The sequence below is a fragment of the Gekko japonicus genome, unplaced genomic scaffold, assembly GCF_001447785.1.
Source record: "Gekko japonicus isolate JY-2015 unplaced genomic scaffold, Gekko_japonicus_V1.1 scaffold357, whole genome shotgun sequence".
In the NCBI taxonomy this organism is placed as follows: domain Eukaryota; kingdom Metazoa; phylum Chordata; class Lepidosauria; order Squamata; family Gekkonidae; genus Gekko; species Gekko japonicus.
This window is the reverse complement of record NW_015175366.1, coordinates 921,712-943,588: the sequence shown is the minus strand read 5'-3', so window position 1 is coordinate 943,588 and position 21,877 is coordinate 921,712. Positions and strand designations below refer to the sequence as shown.

At 42.2% G+C, this 21,877-nt stretch overlaps 1 protein-coding gene across 1 annotated transcript in view; it reads right to left on the bottom strand.

Annotated features, from left to right (window-relative positions):
* The window catches only part of ENOSF1 (enolase superfamily member 1), a 23,375-nt gene extending 4,802 nt beyond the window's left edge, over positions 1 to 18,573 (bottom strand). The window contains exons 1-12 of the mRNA XM_015425462.1: positions 18,394 to 18,573; positions 17,839 to 17,947; positions 14,565 to 14,680; positions 13,558 to 13,644; positions 11,723 to 11,749; positions 9,670 to 9,742; positions 9,178 to 9,216; positions 8,556 to 8,638; positions 7,180 to 7,214; positions 5,953 to 6,040; positions 2,243 to 2,377; positions 1,480 to 1,521 (exon numbers count right to left, since the gene is read on the bottom strand). Coding sequence (XP_015280948.1) covers positions 1,480 to 1,521; positions 2,243 to 2,377; positions 5,953 to 6,040; positions 7,180 to 7,214; positions 8,556 to 8,638; positions 9,178 to 9,216; positions 9,670 to 9,742; positions 11,723 to 11,749; positions 13,558 to 13,644; positions 14,565 to 14,680; positions 17,839 to 17,947; positions 18,394 to 18,477 — 918 coding nt within the window. The 5' untranslated portion in view covers positions 18,478 to 18,573. The remainder of the gene's footprint in view (positions 1 to 1,479; positions 1,522 to 2,242; positions 2,378 to 5,952; positions 6,041 to 7,179; positions 7,215 to 8,555; positions 8,639 to 9,177; positions 9,217 to 9,669; positions 9,743 to 11,722; positions 11,750 to 13,557; positions 13,645 to 14,564; positions 14,681 to 17,838; positions 17,948 to 18,393) is intronic.
* Positions 18,574 to 21,877: the final 3,304 nt, after the last annotated feature.

Genomic DNA, 21,877 nt, shown 5'->3' with positions numbered 1-21,877 from the left:
GTTGGCTCCGACTGAGTCGATTGAAACTAAACCCGGCAAAGACGGAGGTCCTGGGCTTGAGTCGGACCGGGACAGGATTGGGGTTCCCTCTCCCGGCCTTCGATGGGGTGCCTTTGGTGCCTACGTCTGGGGTGAGGAGTTTGGGAGTTCACCTGGACTCTGCCTTAACAATGGAGGCCCAGGTGGCAGCCACTGTCAAGTCCGCTTTTTTCCACCTTCGGCGGGCTCGGCAGTTGGCCCCCTACCTGGACCGTGACGATCTGGCCACAGTGATCCATGCGACGGTCACCTCGAGGCTAGACCACTGTAACGCTCTCTACATGGGGCTGCCTTTGTTGCAGATCCGGAAGCTGCAGCTGGTGCAGCATGCTGCGGCCAGGCTGTTAATGGGTCTCTCTAGAAGGGACCATATTCAGCCTGTGCTGAAAGCGCTGCACTGGTTGCCAATAGCGTACCGGATCCGCTTCAAAGTGCTGGTTCTTACCTATAAAGCCCTATATGGTCTGGGTCCAGCCTACCTGAGGGACCGCCTTTCCCCGTATGTCCCCCCAAGAGTGCTATGGTCGGGGCCCCAAAACCTTCTAACCATACCGGGCCCCAAGGATGCTAGACTGGTCGTCACGAGGGCTAGGGCTTTCTCGGTGGCGGCCCCTGCCTGGTGGAATGAGCTCCCGGAGGAGATCCGGGCCCTGCGGGATCTGGTGCAGTTCCGCAGGGCCTGCAAGACGGAGCTCTTCCACCAGGCTTTCGATTAGGGGCCGCCGCCGTCCCCCCCGCTATATACCATCAATGTGGGGGGGCGAGGGCCCTAGGAGGCTAAGAGGAACATCTGAGGAACATCTGTTTGGCATCTCTTACACTATGCCTACCAGGGGATGTTTGGTGTGTGGTTTGTCCTCTCTGATATCTTGGTATGGACGCTGTGTAGTTTGAGCACTTTACTAGTTGATTGGGTTTTAAATTTGTACAGTATGTTTTTAAATGTACTAAAGTATTGATGTTTTTATGAGCAAGTTTTTGCCATGTAAGCCGCCCTGAGCCCTACGGGGGAGGGCGGGGTATAAATTTAACAAACAAATAAATAAATAAATATTTTATGCAGAATGTACACCATGAAAGAATTTTGTCAGTGTCTTCCCTATGCTATCATATATGCAGATACATGACTGCATGGGGACAGGCTAGCTTGAGCCCATTTGTATATATGGGGAGAAGGCACTGAAGTGACTATAGCTGTCCTTTTCCAGCAGCCATGACAGCAGGGACAACTACAGTTTTAATTCTGTGGAATCAACAAAGAAGCAATGTCTTCCAATGGGCTGATCTCAACAAAACTTTCCTTTATTGTCCAAATAAGTATGCATAGAAGAAATGTGATGGACAGGTACGAAATGATTACTAATTCCATAATCTCAGGAACAGACACTGTGATGCTTCCAAAACATCAAGTTATAATAAAGAAAGGGTAAATATGCTTACTTGTTCTCCTGTTGCAACACCGATTCCTAGTGGGGCCAAAGCCTAAAACAAAAGAAAGTTCATAAAAGTGCACAATTTTCTGAGTTTTCCCCAATGCAGCTATTTACTATAGAAAGCCAAAACATTATGTTTCCATGACTATTACATGATTAGCAGAAAACTGAAGGAAAACTAATTAAGTGTTAGCAGGGGTTGTTCCCCCCCATTTAACCAATTAGGTGTGAACAGTTACATAAGTGGGTGTGCACTGCCATCAAGAACACACTTGAATCACATTCACAACTCGTTATTTATGCACACAAAACTCCCACTGAAATCACTGAAGCTTAACCATGCTGAACTCCATGTTGGACTCTGGCCACAAGGTACGTGCGAGACCACTGGAGTCCTAATAAGTTTTGATGACAAATCCTTGGCTAGTGTAATATTTCTAATATAATTTGAACTTTTAATCCAAGCACATTAAAAAATGGGTGAGTCACATACATTTTGGGGTCTTTGCTGGTTGGCCTGAACACGCCAGTATTACTCTTTCAGCTTTTATTGAAGCCTTTCAAAAATATGTTACTAATTTAAATTTAATGGAATACATGCCACGTATGTGACAGGATTCTGTGGAAAGCCTACTTTAATTACTTCTGACAACTCATTCAGCCTGAGCACTGAGCTCTCTTAAGGATCACCCCGTCATCCACAAATCATCCTAGTTCTCTAGTGTATAGCAACTCTGCCATCATACTGAGACAAAAACAAGCCCTCTAACCTTAGAAATGGTTGCGTGCCCAAGAATATCATCAGGGGAAGTTGGTTCCTCGATCCATAGCGGTTGGAATTCAGCTAGTTTAGTAACACACTCTATGGCTTCTTCCACTTCCCATCGTTGGTTAGCATCCAGCATCTGAGAATAGTTACAGATTGAATCTATTCTGTGATGCTATTGTGTGCATTGCTATAACAACCATAATGTTGATTTGAGAAAGATGGAAAGCATCAAGAACATGAGCCAGGTTCTTATGAGGCAGTCTAGCATCGTACTGCTGAGTTGCTAAACAATCTGATAATGTAGTATCTGCTAGCCAATAGTTGCTAAAATCCATTAAAATAAGGAAGAAAAATGCAATCAACTGTAAGAAACATATTAGTAAGCCAAGCCTCTAATATGTTGTGCCATATAAAGGACTCCTGTTAGCCTGTTATAAAAGCTGAAAAATGACTTCCGGTTTCAGCACTCGCCATGGCGGTCGCTCTCCTGGACCTCCAGGAGACGATCTCCAGAACCCGTGGCTACGAGGGGTTGCGATTGTCCGCACTCCCCATGGAATCCTTGTGAGGGGTTCCAAGCCATGGGGTGCTAGACGGCTTCTCCAGCAACCAGGCCGGCGAGGGGGGGCCATCGATGCCCCGACGGTTCTACTATGGAGTTTCCAAATGGAACTAGAAGTGCACACCGGATCAAGCGCCGGGTGATCTAGTGGTTTTGCAACTTAAGCGATATGGAAATCGTATAATCATTGAACTGTGAGTTAAGGTGAAGCGAGAACATTGAAAAGAGCCAAAAGCCGCCCCGTGGGAAGCAAGGGGGGGAGGGGACTCCCCTCCGATAAGACAAACTGAAAGTGAACTCAATCGTAAAAGCAGGGGGGACAGGCTTTTAAAACGAAATGGACTGAATTAAAAAATTTCTAAGAACTTACCAAGCGTAACTGAGAACTTCAGAGACCGTGATAACTTTTGATAAAAAGTAAACAACTCCTCAAAAAAGGCACCTCCCATAAAGAAGGAGAAGATAACGAAAGCTAAGATCACCGGAAGTACCAGCCCAGCGAGTGTTGTGCCCAGACAGGGCACAAACGCAGACCTTCAAAGGCTATTAAGTGAGACATTGCGCCCTCTACTGGAACAAGTGACGGAAATAAATCGAAAGCTGGATAAACATCAAGCTCAAATCAACGAGACTGTCAAAAAAATCAAACAGGATTGCAACTTAAAGAAGTAGACACCAACACTAAAAAGCTGCAAAAACAAATGCAGACAATGGAGAAGAAGCGACAAATAGACGAGTCTCAACTGCTACAGCTACAAATGAAAAAGGCACGCTATGTCCTAAGATTTCAGGGAATTCCTGAGGAAAAAAGGGAAAATCTCACTAAGTTGATGTGTGAAGCATTGGAACAAATGGCAAAAATTGAAGCGGATACTTTACCAAATGGTATTGATATGGTCTATAGATCATATACAGAATTCATAAGGAATAATAATCTACCAGGAGAAGTGATGGTGAGATTGTCCAGAAGAAATGTCAGAGATAAAATTCTTAAAGCGGCCAATGGAGTTACCCTGAAAATCAAGGGCAAAGAGATCAAGGTACTAAAGGACATACCATTTGAAATAAGGAAGAAAAGGCGTAAATATAAAGACCTGGTCACATTCCTTCAAAAGAAACAAATTGTCTACAGATGGATTTTTCCCGAAGGAGTCATCTTTAAGTTTGCAAATGGGGAAAAAACTACACTCTGGAAAAAGCAAATGAATTCCTGCACCTGCACAGCTGTCCAACAGATGGGAAAGAAGAAGAAGACAAAGGCAGTCCTGAGAAGGAAGATTGAGATAGAGTCATCTTCTGGTGAAGAATCAGACTCAAATCTGGGGGCTGTGGCCCCAAAAAAAGGCTATAGACTGAGGAAGCCAAAAGATAAAAAATGGTTTGTTATTATAACATGAAGTTTAAAGAATGTTTAAAATAAGATTTCTTAGACTCTTTAAGAAGTCACAGTAGACGATGTTTAAGTTGGTTGAAGCGGAAGTTTAAAAGATGAACATGTTTGATGAATTTATATGAATATTTAGCTATAAGCTTGTAATCTTGTTAAAGCAATTTGTATGACACCCACTCTTGGGTTTTTAGAGGTTTCTTTACTATGGAGGTGTTTAAATTTAAATTTTTTATAAAAGATGTAATGGATTTAATTTTGGCTTAAGGATTCCAGATGTCTTGACAACTTGTACAAAAAGCATGAAAAAGAGTCTTATTATGATGTAGGGGAATGATATTTAAATGTATTTTGTAGAAGACTATTGTAGAATGCTTAGACAAAAAGGTAATCAGTAGAAAATATGTTAACCTATTGAGTTGCAAAATTTAAAGATAGCTGTATAGAAAAATAGCAGTGGAATGTTTAGATATTGCTTAAATAGTAAACATGGTAGCAAGAGTGGCATTTAGATATATATATGTATGAGGTAGTTTAAAGGGTATAGTGTTACTAGTATTACTCTCATATCTGTTTGTATGTTTGTTTGTCATGTTTTGTTTGAAAAGAATAAAAATCATTTCAGAAAAAAAGGAAAAAGTGCAGAAAAGGGCAACCAGAATGATAAAAGAGTTGGAACACTTTCCCTATGAAGAAAGGTTAAAGCGCTTAGGGCTCTTTAGCTTGGAGAAACGACGACTGAGGGGTGACATGATAGAGGTCTACAAGATTATGTATGGGGTAGAGCAGGTAGAGAAAGAAGTAAAATACAAGAACTCATGGGCACTCAATGAAACTGCTGAGCAGTCAGGTTAGAACAGATAAAAGGAAGTACTTCTTCACCCAAAGAGTGATTAACATATGGAATTCACTGCCACAGGAGGTCGTGGCGGCTACAAGCATGGATGGCCTCAACAGGAAATTGGATAAACATATGGAGCAGAGGTCCATCAGTGGCTATTAGCCACAAGGTATAGGTAGGAACTGGGGTAAGTATTCTTGGTGTTTGGGGGGAGGGCAACAGTGAGAGAGCTTCTAGTGTCCTGGCCCCACTTGTGGACCTCCTGATGGCAGCTGGTTTTTTTGGCCACTGTGTGACAGCGTGTTGGACTGGATGAGCCATTGGCCTGAACCAACATTGGCTTCTCTTATGTTCCAGGAGGAATAAAGGAAAGCTTTATTTGAACTGTACTTTCCAATCAGAAACTGTTCCATTTGGGAAATGAAGTCCCACTTAGTTCAATGAACTGTACTTCCTAATAAGCTAGATCTGCAATTATCTTTATTGCAATATGTAGAATTGATTGATGAGAGAAACGTTTATACTCTTTGTAACTCCTCAAAAGCCAGGGAGAATCAATTTCTGACACAGCCCTGACTGAGAGCCTAACATAAATGTAGACAACACTTATTTCCCAAATTATATTCCTGTTCTAAATAACTTGAATTTAATGGCCCTTGTCATAATTTGAAAAGTAAACATTTTATAATGAGGATATTTTGGCAAACACAGCAGCCAGGCTCATCATAGTAGATACTAAACTGGAAATCATGGCTTCAGAGTTGACAGTGTGTAATGTGACAAGAGAGGTTGGCCTACTTCCAGTTCAAAAAGCAACATCGCCAACCACACATAGATGATTTTGATGTTCACATGATAGACAGTAATACACAACATGCATTTCTATTAAAACAACACCTTAATTTACATGTACATATATACCAGTATATTTTCAGGCCCAATCATTTCTCTAATAAGTTTGCACCTCCGAATGTCATCCTGGAGATCTGCTCCAACTTTTACTTTGAACCTAGAGATGTATTTGCAATAAAACATATAAATTACTCAAAGATGTATAAAAGGTCGACAACGATGGTTTCCTCTCTGCAATCAACTTCATGAGACTGAACAGCATTACATATGATTTTTTTTAAAAAAAAAAATCATTAAGCCCTTAGACAATCCCATTTGTAAAAGCATAAAAAAGAATTAGTGATGGGTGTGCTTTCCCAGAACTTTGAACATGTCCACCTAAAACAAACTAATCTAGATTCAATTCAGATTGGGCACATAGCTTTTCCAAGATGAGGCCCACTCTGGACTACAGATCTTGCCATGCTCATAAGTATATCATCAGGGGTCTTCCTCCACAGAGGGAACATGTTACATTCTAGAAGCTTCCATACTGAACCCTTTCATGAGAAATTCCTTGCTTCCCCCACCCCAAACCTGATAGTAGCAACAAGAAGTGCTACTACTTCAGCTTTGAATAAGACTTCAAATGCTGCAGGAACAAGTAACCTGGGCATTAGGATCCCTGGGACTTGTGGAAGACAGAGGCTTGTCTGTGGCATCAGCAGACGTATGGTTCATTTAAAGGTTTTGTTGGTAGTTCTGTATTTTGGTATTACTTACGCATAAGTAATAAACTTCCAAGCATGTTGGTAGGAAAATATTTCAAGTGCAATCATGCCATGTCGAAGTCCCATTGACTTCTATGTGGCATCAGTATGAATTACTATGTGCTGGGCTGCAGTATGATGCCTTAATCCAACAATGGCAATCCATGATCTATGCATAAAGTAGGTCCTTGGCTGCATTCAAGACCTGAGGAATCGGAACATGTGCCAGCGTACTATATGCAATTAGGAACAAGAGGCAATTCTTCTGATTTTTAAGGAGTAGGAAGACTGAATTCCAGCACTCAATTGATTCTTCTCTACCTCAATAAAGAGAGGCGCTGTCAAAGGTGAGAACAACCTAAAGTCTTTCCTGGTAGAATGTGTGCACATGCAACAGCCTTTGTACAACCCACTGTAGATGCAGGTTAGTAGCCCTAGTCCTCAGTGCAATTTATGTTTTCATTTTCCCTTGCAAACCCAGCCTTTTCCATCATGGATTTCTCTGCATATCGAGGAAATGAAATTCAGTACAGCAGCTGCTTTATACCTGGTCCAGCCATCCTTCAGAGCTTCAGTACACAGCTGCCAAGAAAGTTACAACAGTTATACATGTATATAGTAAGTGCAAACAGACATTTGACCAAAACTTTCAGCTGCATTTGTTAAGCTGTTAAAAGGGCATTCCATTTTGTGTAACACCATGTTTTACAGATTAATAATGGGTTGGATTTAACCCTCCCATAACTTAATGAGGTTGTGAAGAACCCTTTTGCAACTCTTCCCTTCCCAGTGCACCACTGAATACCATAAAAGACTCTAGTGAAAGTCAGATGCCCTCAGAGTGGGATCTGGCCCAGGGCAGGGCAAAACAGGAAGGGGACAGAAATTGCAGCCCTCCCCATCCCCTTCTTGTACAATTGGGGCAATCTCTGTGAAGAGATCAAAAGCTCATGCAAGGGAGGGGGTAGCAGGGATTTCAGCTGATTCCCCCTTCTTCCTTCAGCCCCCCCCCCTTCTCCACAGATGCATTCCACGGTGTTCCTGAGGGTTCCACAATCCTCAGCAGCAGTTTTTTTGTGAGCACAGGGGTCTGCCTTGGGAAAGTGAAGGAGATAGAGAATCTTTCAATTTTATATCCATCCATCCATCCATCCATCCATCCATCCATCCATCCATCCATCCATCCATCTACATAGACTACAAGTGTTCTAGCAGAATGTGCTTCCTAACATGCAGGAGGGTGTCTATGGTTTTTTCTTGATTCTCCAGTTCCAACATCTGCCATGTCCAGACAGCCTCCTGGGCTTCAAAAGCAGCTTTTTGAGGAGGTGCAAGTAGGTGCAAAAGTCAAAAAGAGATAAGTATGCTCCATTTCACAAGCAGAACTATGCTTGTGGTTGCTAGGATCCAAATCTTTTGGGTTTCTTGGCTTTGCTATTGTTGTTTCAAAAAAGGTAACAGCCCACTCATACAATCCCAAAGCATAGTTTGTGTGTACATCAGATCAGGACAGCTAGCCTTGGGCTTGTGGTTCTCCTTCATGTAAAACATGAAACAGAATTTACTCATGCACACTACTACATAATCTCACTCTTTCATGAGACCTGTCCACTGGAGAAGAAGAAGAGTGGTGGTGGTGTATGGATCGTGCAAGTGGTATCTACACCCTTGGTTTAGACTCAAGTTCCATGTACTACAGGAAGGTAGATGATATGGGGACTTGATTCCAGGGTTTGACCCACATATTACTGCCATGGTTATGTCTAAACTAGCCCCAGGAATATATGTATGCATGTATATATGCGTGTGTGTGTACATCCCCCCCAAAAAAATTTAAAATGGAACCTGGTGATGTGTAAACCGGTTTGTTTGCTAAGTGTTTCTGCATTGAAATCAAAGGAGAAGACTGTGGAAGAGCCCAACCTGTTTTAGTTGCTGGTCTGTATAGCCAAGCCAGGCACATGATGTGGTATAAGCTGGGTAGCCATATTTTAGCATTTGTTCTTCTACAAAGATACAAAATGTCATCAGAAGTCAAATGCAATTTGTTTACAACAACTTTGGGAAAATACAGCTGAATTCCCTACAACAACTGCAATAAAACAACTGTAAGGAAAGACCCTTACAACAAATGACAACCTTGGTATTCCACAGGCTGATTTACCACTTGTTTTTTCAGGGTAGCATAGTGGTTGGCCTACAGCCAGGGAGACCTTGGTTCAAATCCCCACTCTGTCACTTGGTGACTTTGGGCCATGCACTCCCACTTAGCATGACCTACTTCACAAGACTGCTGAGAGGATAGAATGGGATAAGAGATCTTTCTCAGCATCCTAAGCTCCTTAGAAAATGGGCAGGATAAAAATCAACTAGTTAATCAATAAAGAAGCCAGGAGGCCTATATGATTTCCGAAACCCTTCACGCATAGAATGTGTCCTGCAATGCGGAAAGTCAGCTATCAAATTCCATTCCCAGATTCTGAAGAGCCTTCTAGGATGCAAATAAGCATTTTAACACCCTGCATAGAAGTGCTTTGTTGCTTACCTCTTTCTTTTTTCCCCACCAGGCCATCCTGAAGTATTGCTAGTTGTGTGGAAAGAGAAATTACAATCTTAAACCAAAATGTAATTTTATCTCTTTGTTATTTTTTATAAGGCAAAATTGTAGTACAGAGCATATTTGAAGTGAATGGGACTTCATTAACCATACACATCCTTAGTGTGGGTATTCTGGATTTTCTGGATTACTGGGGTTAAGAGCATGAGCTATGAGCTATATTTCTCTGTTCAAACTTCATCTTAGTCATGAATTCAAGCCATTATCGTTCAAACTTTTAGCCCCCTTCATCCCCCCTCCAACTGTCATCTGCAATATGGGGACTGTAGCAGTCTATATGGCTGTTGTACAAAAATTACTAACCTAAGTGAAAATACAGTAAGGAAACTCTGGATTATTACATTTCTAAACTTCCTTATTTGGAGAGGCCAACAGGTTAGACTGTAATAAACTAAGTTTTGTTCCTGTAACATAACTTACTATAAGCTTCTTCGTCTGTCAGTGCATCAGTAATATATCTGAAATCTATGCAAGATAACAGTTGTTTAGGATCCTAGAAAAAGAAGAAACGAGTTACATGTATGACTAACAAAATACCTCTTTACCGAGTAATCCAAATGATTTATGCAGAACTCTTCCACCTAAATCCAGTTTTCTAGTTTTAACACCTCTTTTACTATTGCTTTTTAATTAGGGTTTTATCCTGGTGGTTGCTGGCCTTAGATTTTTTCTTAGTTTTGTATTATAGTTTTGTATATTTTAATTTGGAATTTTTAGTTTTCCATTACAATTTTCTCTCTGTCTTCATTTCTAATCTCCTATTGCCAATTCATTTCTATGCTATTACACAAAGGCAGAGTATAAGTCTTCAAAAAAAGTCAATGCGATCTAGGATATGAGATTTGTCTTCAAAGGCAGACTTCCATGTGTCAGTTCCTTGGTGAATTGGAACTGCATATGTGGCCAGGTTGATGTGCAACCACAATGGAATTCTTCATCCAGATCCCACTGAACTTTATGGTTGTGTCTTTCAACAAGAAGGGGACATGGCTCTGTGGTAGAACACCTGCTTGGCATGCAGAAGGTCCCAGGTTCAGTCTTGGCTCCTTTAGTAAGGATCAGGTTGTCAGTGATTCAGTATAATGCAGCTTTAGTTTAGTTTATTATTATTACGGTCTTAAGACCAACATACAAAGTAAGCAGAACATGTGAGGGAGAGAAAAAAACAGTCAAATGCAGCTTCATGTGTGATGGAAATTGAGCATGCACACCCATCAAGGGTCACTAGTCACATGTATCTTCATCACTGTGCATGGCTGGAGTAGGAGATCGGACTATGTCTTGCTCTTACAGTAGTGGAAATCAAGATTTGATGACCAGTTTGAAACTTATTATTTGTGATACCATCTTGTAAATATTAAAATGTGCAGATGCTCTGTGGCAATGTCCTGCTGGTGGTACTGGCAAAATGGAATTCTAATCAGCGGGGGGGTCAATCACAGGCATAAGCTGGGAGTGTCAACAAAGGATCAGAAAACAGCAAGAGTCCAATAGCACCTTAAAGACTAACAAAAATTGTGGCAGGGGATGAGATTTCATGAGTCACTTCTCACTTCTCAGCAGTGACTCACGAAAGCTACCCTGCCACAAGGTGCTACTGAGCTCTTGCTCTTTTCTACTGCTACAGACATACTAACATAGCTATCCATCTTGATGTAACAAAGGATTAGTTGACTGTAACCTGGTTCTGTTGATCCCGGGCTCTGCTATAGACAGTGTACACTGAGAAATGAATGCAGTGTATGGAGGCAACTATACGCTACAACTATAAGTAGAATGATAATGTTTTATGCTGAAAATAGCTTGCTTTACAAGACAGACTTTAGATAAATCAAGAAATACAATCAATGAAAAAATGTGCATCTTGTATAATACAAGATGTAGCAGTCATTGTGTATCCTCATCTGTATTTACCACTTTTTGAGAGTCAAAACATCTCCCCCAAAATCTAACAGATTACTTACTTTTTCTTCACATCTCATTATCAGTACTATCCTCATCAGAGTTATACTAGTCTATTGAAATTAATGGTCTTAGGCTTGAGTAGGTCTGTATAGGACTGCAATGTAAAAGCTTTAAATGTTTAAAGATCACAAATTACATACTAACTAATTTAAGAACAGCAGCAGTTGCAATCAATCCTCAGACCTCTTTAATCTTGAAGATTATGGCATCTCTTTATTACTGCACTTTAAAGAAATGAATTTTTAATATCAGTAGGAAGGTAAACTTACATCTAATTCTGCAGACGTCCATGGGCGGTAGTTCAAGGTAGAAACAGTTTCTCATGACAGTTCAGGAAGTGAAGACCATAAGAATAATACAGTAAACTGGAGTCTATAAAGCCGTTTACCTTTAGAAGCACTACACTAACCATGTAATGCTGAATCATGGTTCCATACCTACTAAGATTTTTGCTTTTAATGTAGCACACCAGGAATATAAATCAGTAATAGAATCTTTTTCTCCTTACCATGTCAACCAGCAGCTTCCAAAGAGGCTTTAAAAAGAAACAACAATATATGCTGATGTTATTTTACAGGAAACCTTGAACACATAAAGCGGTTACTATAGAACAAAGTTTGAGTCCAGCGGCACCTTTAAGACCAACAAAGTTTTATTCAAGGTATGTATGCTTTCATATGCAAGCACAATCTTCAGAGAGCAGTTACTCTAGTCAATGAACAGGTTTCAGTTAGGTACTTATTTTCTCTCTTTTCTTTCTTCCAAGTTCATGGTAGGCCTGGTAGAGACATGTAAGATAGGAAGTTGCCTTTGATACAGAATGGATGTGACAACTAGAGGACCCGTCACTTGTTCAGACAGGAATAGGTTCAGTAAAAGGGACAAGTCTGCCCTGGTGCCAGATTGGGGGCTTCTTGCCTTACTCTGCCAGGCTGGGCTCTTTGGAAGAAGGAGTTATATTTAACACAGCTCCTGAGAGCTGGATCAGAGAAAGTATATGTGGCTGCCATTACTTGATTTCTAGAACCTGACTTCTAGTATTGCCAGGGACATTCACAGCAATCAACACTCACTCTCTACATCCACTGGGCAAAGGTAGGATGGTGCCCATTACTTGGAAACAAGTCTATTTATTTCACTGGGACAAAACAGATAAAAAATCTGGACTGAAATACTCTTGCTATTTTATGTAAAATTGTATTTTATAAACTATGTGTAGCAATTTAAAACAGATGGAAATATTACTTCAAATTGTGCCTTCCCAAATACTGACAAAATCCTGACAAAACACCTTTGTATTTGGGTATCATGCATAAAAGAACATTTAATTCATTATTTATTATTCCAAAACAAGGGAAAATTTATTTTGAATTTGTTGAATGGCATAACCAATGCAGATATTACCTAAAATCAGGGGTCTTGTTGTAGAAAAAGAGCTGCCGGAGCTCATTAGCATAACTCATTAGCATAACCTATTTGCATATGCCACGCCCCCTGACATCACCGGAAGTGACAGAAGGCCACACCCCCTGACATCACCGGAAGTGTGTCAGAAGGCCCGGCTACTTACCCTCCTGCTTCATCCTCATTCCCAAACGGAATGAGGATCGAAGCAGAGGGCGGGGTAAAGAAGGGGGCGGGGCTTCACCACGTGACCGCCCCGCCCCCTAGAGGTTCTCTTCCGGAGCTCCGTACCTGAGAGCTCCCCCCCGACTAGAGCCCTGCCTAAAATCATATTCCTACTGTTCAGTCAAGGCAAGTAAGTTACAGAGGTGCCTTTTTTTTGTATCATGAATGGCAACAGCAAAAGGGGTGTGTGTGTGTAAGACCAAAGCTGTGAAACAAATAAATATTTATACTTAATATCTTTTGCAAAAAAAATGTTATACACAAGTTTGAAAATTGTTTTATGAATACTGTGATGACCACTTTAGGAGAAACAATAAGTGCACAATAAATTTCAGACTAAAGTATTATTTCTTGATCAAATCAAATATGCAAAGATAGGGTTGGAACTAGCACACCATTTCCACTTGCACTAGAACTCCTGTGCAAAGAAATGCAAAGAAAAGAGTGTGGTAGCCACTTGTTCTGTCAAACGTATTGTATTCTCACTTGCGTTTCTTCTTGTGTAAGATCTTGTACAACCAATTTCGGGGCCCTATAATATATATATTGGGGGGGGGGGAATCACTACGTGTTGCAAAAGCTCTTGCACAAGAAACCCTATGCCAAGTCTGTTTATGTTTCCACTTGAGAAGTGATGGATCCAAGTCACAGAACAGTTGTGAGGTACAACAGACCGCTACAAAAAGGTCTTGTCCATTTGTTCAAAGCTATTACCTTCCCTTCCTGTTTAGCCCACAAGTCCCAGACAGCATTCAGAATGGCAGCTGTGGCCAAATGCACAGCCCCTTTCTCTGGACCAATCTGTTGATGAAACAAACATGTGGATAAGTCAAAGAAGAGAGAGAGTTTCATTTCTGTGATCAGGCACTCACCACACCGAAGCCCGCTTTGTTCTCAGAAGCACAGATTACTGTATGCATGTTATATGGGACTGTCCTTGAAGATAGCTGGAACACTTCAACGAGTTCAAAATGCAAACTGCTTGACTGTTACCCAGAATGAGCTACATCTGTCAAATTAGGTCATCTTAAAACAGCTTCATATTTGCTTCTGGACTCAGCTGAAGGTGCCATTTCTTACCATTAAAGCTCTTCATGACATAGGAGCCACAGATCTGAAGGACTCTCTCTCCCAGTTTACCAACTATGCTCCTCCAATTAAAATATGCCTTTCCTGACTGGCACTGTTGGCCTGACCTGCTCATATGCCTCTTCTTTCCTATATTAGGATGGAATAAGCTCCCTCTGGAGATCCCAAAGATCCCATCACTGCTGCTCTTCAGAAGGACTTTCGTGCCAGGAGATTCTTTTTTGAAGATTCAATGACATCTCTTTTTTTTGTATATATTAGCTCTTGTGTGCATGTGTGTGGATTGTTTTATAGTTTTATGAGTAGCAGGACACTGCTAGCTGTCTTGGGTTTTTAGGAGGCACGATGGGATATAAATGTTGGCAAGTAAATTAAAAAATATATATCTTGTGCCTACTTAGGAATCTACCCAGGAATATTCTTGGATTCTTTGGGATCTGCACACAATAAGCCTTCAGTGAGCATTTACTGAACAAGAATGAGTCGACAAACAGAAGAAGGAAGGGAACATTTTTTTCCTGCAGGAATAGTTTCCAATAGTACAACCATTAGCTTAAGAAAATTAATTATACAGTTAAACCTTTTACAGTCACACTTTACTCTTTATTCTATGATGCTGTACGATATCTTACCCATCGGAGTTGCCCATCACTGGTGAGTTGTCTGTAGAACCCTCGAAAATTACCGATGATTTCATCCAAGTCTTTATTAACCACATGGATGGAAAGTGCTTTGACTGCACAGACAACTGCAAAACACACCAGTGTGTTTAGTAAGATTGTCATTGCATTCCACACACTTGTCAGACGCCGTGTGGATGCTTTTGGACAAGTCTGCAGAATCCATCTCTCATCAACTTTACATACTATATGAGTTATGATGACAAAGGACTAGCTTTAGCAGAACAGGCAAATTAGAGGGCTAGTGTGATGTAATGGTTAGAGCATTTGATTAGGAACAGGGAAACCCAGGTTCAAATCTCCCCCCTCTAATGTGAAAATCACTCTCTGGGTGACCTGGGATTCTATTACTGCTTAACAGGGCTGTTGTTAGGTGGGGAGAAAGATGTGGGGCACCCTGAGCTCCTTCAATGTAATAAATAACATAGATGATCAAATATCTGAGAAAAATTAGAGCAAAGGTAGTGAACGGTTGAAGAATTCAAATGTGACATTTAACCCATTGTTCTACATGTTTCCACTCTAGTAAAGGGCAGAGATAAAGATATGGTACGTATTACTCTGCATTGCTTACTGGATTTCTCATGCTATTTGATTACTGTGTTTTACACCATGAGTCTCCGCGAGAAAGGCAGGCTATAAATAAGGTCAATAAATAATGAAAAATAGACATTTAAATTCAGTCCATGCAACCTTCTTGGTATAGAATTTGGAATATCTTGTAAACTCCTCTGAATATGGTACTGCTGCTGCAATTATGAGTTTCACTTGTTAAGTGTCTTTTGCTTAATTCCTTAAAGCATTTATAAACCTGCCCTTTGTACAGGGAACTGAAACCCAATTAAAATTTAGAAATCCATCAGAAATTTGATGAAACAAGAAAATCTTCCTATGAGGGACATCTTTCTGATCTGAAATATCTATACATGAAGTTGCCTTATGCTGATTCAGATGATTGGTCTATCAAGGTCAGTATTAGAGTGGCTTTCCAGGGTCTCAGGCAGAGATCTCTTATATCACCTAATTCTACTTCATACAGATGGAGTATCCATCCATCCATTCACCCACCCACCCACCCATCTATCTGTCCATGTATAAGCTTCATTTCAACATTCCAAACCAGTGTAAATAGTAAAAAACATAAAAATAAAACAATATGCAGCATATCACCTGTTATATAATGTTTCTATAGCAGTAGTTAAAAAGATAGAAGGTCAAACAAAACAGGACTCAAAACTAAAGAGCTATCCCAAATAAACTTTCAGCTCTTCAATAAAAAGGAGGTAAAGTGAATTTTAAGGAGACAGGGTGTCCCACAGCTCAGGGGGGAACCACTGGAAAGGTAATGTTATGCATTCAATTAATCAAGTGCAATCAAGAGCTAGGGATCACAATTATTACCATTCACATGCAGCAGGATTGGACTTCCTATTAGTCATTTTTTACAAGAAAACAGCAAAACTCTGAAGTAATTTAATCTCCTTGATACATTTCTAGTAGAAGCAAAATAAGAAAGGGATTCAGTAATGTTAGTCCAAACCAAACTCCCTTCATGCCACATGAGAGAAATGGAAAAGAGTGTCAGAGAGAGAGACAAGGCACATGATTTGAGCAACACTGTAATGCTAACCTGAGATGAGCAGCATGAAACAGATGGTGGGTTGGATCCAGCCAGTTTCTTCATTCCATTTTACCTAATTCCTTTCTTTACTACAGCCACCATCCCGTGTAGTTTTTATCCATGCAGGGCCCAAGACCCCTAGAATAGCCTTTTGATGGTCAGAGAGAATCCCCTTCTCCCCCTTTAACAGTAGAAAAGCTGACTGGATCACACTCTATGATTTTGTCATCATTAGGCTGTGATCAAAAGGAGACTCAGATTACCAAAAGTTTGCGGGACTGAGCAGAAAACACAACAGATGGGTGACGTTTGTTTTGAACTGGGGGAAAAGCATGCAAAATGACATGAAGAGAAAAGGAGTAGATTTTTGATTATGTGTGGAAACATCTTCAGCTGAATGTTATTAATATTTGCATAATTTCATACCATCATTTTATACCCATATTGCTAGTAAATAAAATGAATCCTTATTCTGTTTGAGACTAACACTTGCATAAAATGCATGACTCCCAATTATTCCTTGAAATGTAAAGCAGATTTCTGGATGAATACAGCTGAGTCATGCAAATCTCCAATAAAACTCGATAAATATTTCTCAAAATAAAATGGGAGTGCAAATTCTCTATAAAGGCACCTTTAGTGTACCCATACTTAAAATCAACAGCAACATAGAGTCTTAGCAATGATGTTTGTGGGTACCTCCTACAGGTCCGTGATGTGTTCCTGCTCTAACCATAATGTGCAAGAGCATAGTCTGAATGTGCAAAGAGCAGAGAAAGTTTGTGAGCAAACACTCAAGTGTTAAACTACTGAAGCCCCAAATTAAGCCCAAAGAAACAGGGATGATTTAAAAGTTACAGCCACCAGGTGGAGACAGCCCCCAAAGCACTTACCTAGTGGTGCCACTCTGCACACCGGCAAGGCATTTAAAAGCCTCTCACGTGCACAGCACTTTGCATTAGTGTCACACACCCTCAGTATCTTCGTTACTGCTAGCACCAGCATAGGGTGGGCTGATGTACAAGGGGAAAAGGCTTTTTAAATATTACGCCCCTTACATGGCACCACTGTGGTTAAAACACTTTCTGGCAGCAGGAGCTGTCATGTACAACAGTCCCAAGAATCTCCATGTAACACAACACACTAGTGATAGCAGTACAGCAAAGGACCTGAGAGCACATGAAGCTTTCTTATACTAATTCAGATTACTGGTATTATCTCTGTGGATCCCTAGTCTCCCAGCTCTTCCCAGCCCTGCTACCTGACATCACCTGGCTGGCGAAGCAGGGATCTGGATCTGCATGCCCAGGGTGTGCTCTCTCACTGAGCCACAGCCCCTCCCCTTGAGGCTGACTGTTAACCTACCGCACTAGTGAGATTTAACCCAGGACCAGAGAAATTAACACGCTGCCCCTTCTCCATCGTTTTGCAAAACGGCAACTCCAATAGGTAACCTATTTGTACAAAGATCAAGAATGCTCCTCCGTTTTCAGCCTGCTCCTTATGGCAGCTCACTTTACAGAGACCATTTCCAAGCATTAGACTCGGTCATGCTCTCACCGTGATTTAGGTCTAGTTTAAATTAGGGACAGAAGAACAACTTACCCACTTCAGTGCCTTTACCCAGTGTAAATGTTAATCCATAACCTTTCAGTCCATCAGAAGCATCGGTTTCTATGACAACATAGGCTGCTGAATAATCTGGGTCAGGATGCTAAAGAAGAGGACAGAAACACCCCCAAATAGCAGAAACTACACATAGGGGTCCAATATAAAACAGGATCATGTGCTTAACTGCCTACAATTTGGTGGAGGGGGGGGGGGGGGGGGGCAGAATTTCTCCCATTTCTGTGTCAAAACTACTAGAGTGAAAAGCATGTACCATGTGAATACACCCCAGGATACCCCCAACCCAGTTGTTAGAGATGCATCTCCATCGGCCGGTTTATCTTGGAGAGGAAGAAGGGCGCTTCAGAGGATTAGAAACCTTGAGCCCACCCCAATCCACTGGGCCATACCTAGCTTATATCTCAGTGCTGAAAGATCTATTGCAGCACCTCTGTGCCCCACTGCATCGGACCCACTACAAGTCCTCAAGGGCACAGAGCTCACCAAGTGGCGGCCGGAGTGGCCATGGCTTAGACTAGAGGCCGCGCTTACCATAGCGTCGGAGCCATGGTGGGCCAGAGAGGTGGGGAAGCGGACGTCGCTGACGGTCAGGCTCGTGATCCGGCCTCTGCCCATGGCTCCAGAGGCCCTCCGCTCCGACCGAGGCTCGGAGGAGAGACCGCGGCCACGGCGCCCTGGCTCCAGCCCGGAAGAGAGAGCCTGGCTGTTGATTGGGGCGTGGAAGGCTCGTGGGCGGGATTCGGGGAGGAAAGAAAGCGGATGCCTGAGGAGGAGCCGGGAGGACGGGCAAGTGCGGCGGGGCGGAGAAGGGCTCCCTCTTGGCGCTCCACTCTGGCACGCAATTACTTGGCGGTAAATCGCATGGAAGAAATAAGGCTGAAGTCAGCGTAAATATGCTTAGGATGTTTGGTAAGCACCAAAGCGGTATATGCGAAGCAATCTTTTGTACTGCTGGGAATAGACTCCCAGTCTCTGGTCTTTTGTACTGCTGGGAATAGACTCTCCTCTTGCACATCTTAAATAGGTTTGCCAGGTCTGGGTTGGAAAATACCTGGAGACTTTGGGGTGGGGCCAGGAGAGAGCGGGGTTTGGGGAAGGGAGGGGTCTCAGCATGGTACAGTGCCATAGAGGCCACCCTTCAAAGCAGCCCTTTTCTCCGGGGGAGCTGATCTCAGCTGGAGATCAGTTGTAAAAGCGGAAGATCCCCAGGCCCCACCTGGAGGCTGGCAACCCTAATCCTAAAACTTCATGGACTTTCAGTTTGCATTTTGTTTTCTTCATAACTTCATATATAAATGTAAGCATATAAATGTAAGTGCACGCGTCTGAGGAAGTGAGCCCTAGTTATTGTTAACTCCTATATTATCTGTATGCCAATTTGCTGCCATTTACATGTCTTGCCATATGTGTTATTCCAATCTTAGCTGTATTTATTGCTCTGTTACTTACACATCTTGACTCTGGCAACTAACCCCCCCCAACCTATGTATAATATTTGAGGAAATCTGTTTCAATTTATCTGTAGGAGTGTGCATCTGCACATGTGAAGTCTCTTGGTTCTCGCTTATACCCAGAATTGAACTTGGTGGTCTTTGTTCTTATATCTGTTTAACTGTTATATTTGTATGCTAAGTTACTGCCATTCACAGATCTTAACAACAGCCTTAATCCAATCTCAGCTGTAACCACCCAGTTACTTATGCATCTTGATTCTAACTGACCCTTCCTGGCAACTAACCCCCCCTTCCTATACGTAATGGTTGAGTAAATTCTATTTCACTGAATCTGAAGAAGTGTGCTTGCACACGAAAGCTTATACCTTGAATAAAATTTTGTTGGGTCTTAAAAGTGGCAATGGACTCAACCTTTGTTCTAGTGCATTTCTATGAATGAGATGGGATTGTGTGCAAAAATGTTTGGGTCCTGTGTCTCATGTTACTCAGCAGGGAGATAATGGAAAGGTATTCATCACATGTTGAGAGCTGTGTTTTCTGCCTAGCAAACAATTTCACACCCCCAACACACACAAGTCTAGAATACTATTCCTTAAGGAATAAATTTATTAAGACTCTCCTTTTAGAGCTATAGCCTAGTTAAAAACCTCATGCCAGATTCAAAAATTGCTCAGATTAATCAAGTTCCTTTTAGTACAACTTAGAAAAATTTACACAAAAACACAGGCAGGAAACACCCGCTTGGGTATCTCCCCCCCCCCCCCCCTTAAACAGTGGGGAACACCTAAGGCAGGGATCCTCCACCTTGTTCAGCCTATGAGACTGTGCAAGTGCAGGGGTCCCCAACAATGTTCCTTCTAAGCTGTGGGCTCTTGTGAACAAAAATTCTACTTTGTGAGCTCCTGGCATTAAAGTTGTGAGTGAGCATTTTGGCTACTGTATAAATTAGTGTGCTCCGGAGCCCTCCTTCCTGAGCTGAGACAAAAATGTGTGAGCCGGAGGTTAAAAAACTGTGAGCTAGCTCACACTAACTCAGCTTAGAGGGAACACTGGTCCCCAACCTTTTCAAGCCTGTGGGCATCTTTGGAACTCTGGCACAGGGTGGTGGGCACAATCACAAAATGGCAGTCATAGGAGGTAGAGTCACCCCCCCTCCCCCAGGAAGTCCTGCACATGGAAGTCCAAGTGCAGGGGAGATGAAGGGTAACTTCAAAAATCCTGGAAAAGAGGAATAAGAGACTAAAAGCAATGCTATGGTGGCAGCTGCTGCTAAAGCAATATTATTTTAGTTTGGTCAAGCAATCACATTACCAATGGTCAATCAGAAACTGTTGGGCAAGAACCCCACACACTTTCTGAAAACACGTGTCGCATGTCAGCAAAGGTGTCATGTGCCATGGTCACCACATGGAGCCCTTACCATGTTGGGTCCGAACCCAAACATTGGCACGTAACTAAGGGACTTGCCTGTAGTGAATTTACCTCTGTTAAAACCATTTATCTCGGAGAGATTGTCTAGCAACCATATGGTTATCTCTATGACAGTGGCTTTAATGCTATGCAAATGTAAGCCGTATAGACTACCATTTTACAAACACTTTCCCAGGAATAAGCACCACTGCATAAAACAGGACTTATTTCTGAGCAGAGCTGTTTAGGATTGCTGCCTAAATTACATAATCAAGACATAATTACATAATCAAGACTTCAGTCTTATGTGAACAATAGGATGGAAATCCCACAAAAAAACAGGACAAAAGTCCAACTATTCACTTCCAAACTCAAGAATGGAACCTCCAGTCACTGTGACTTAAATATTGTACATGCAGGAACCCAAGCAGCAGTAGGAGAAAAAAATTACATTTCTGGCAATTTCTAGAGCTACCCATTGTCATTTCCCAGAAGTGACACAGTGATGTTGGTGACAGTAGTGATGTCATAATGGCCCCAGTGTCTCCACTTTCCTAAGCCTCCTGCTGGTTGCTAGGCTCAGTTGCAGTGGGGAACCAGCAAGGACGTGCAAGGGGCACATAATTTCCCCCTGTATGACCTCCCCACACTATTTCCGCTTTCCTCTTCCTGCTAACCCATACCCTCAACCTTCCTCTGCCTCCTTCTGTCCTTCCCACTCATCCACCAACCTTTTATCTGCACCCCCATCTTGAATCTCTCCCTTATTATATTTGAGTAGTGGGTGCCAAAGTTCTAATTCTAACATGCACTCCCTTAGTGTATGGCTGATGGAACTGCTCCTCAGCATATATCGCCACCAATCAGAAGGCAAAGCCCGGGTCCCGCCCACACCACAACTGCTGCGACTGTGTACCTCACCGGACGCCATTTTCATTTTGCTCGATGAAGAGGATTACGAGGGCACTATTGATTCGGTGAGCTGCCTTCCCCAGCGCCCACTCAAACATGGGCGACGACGGCAGCCTCCGCTCGCCCACCTTGCCCCCCGCCCGCAATCCCGGCCAGGCGACCGGCCTTCGGGCGATCGCCTCGCTCCCCCTCACAAACTCCAGGACCGGCGAGTGGCGGCTCCGGCCTTCGGGCACCCG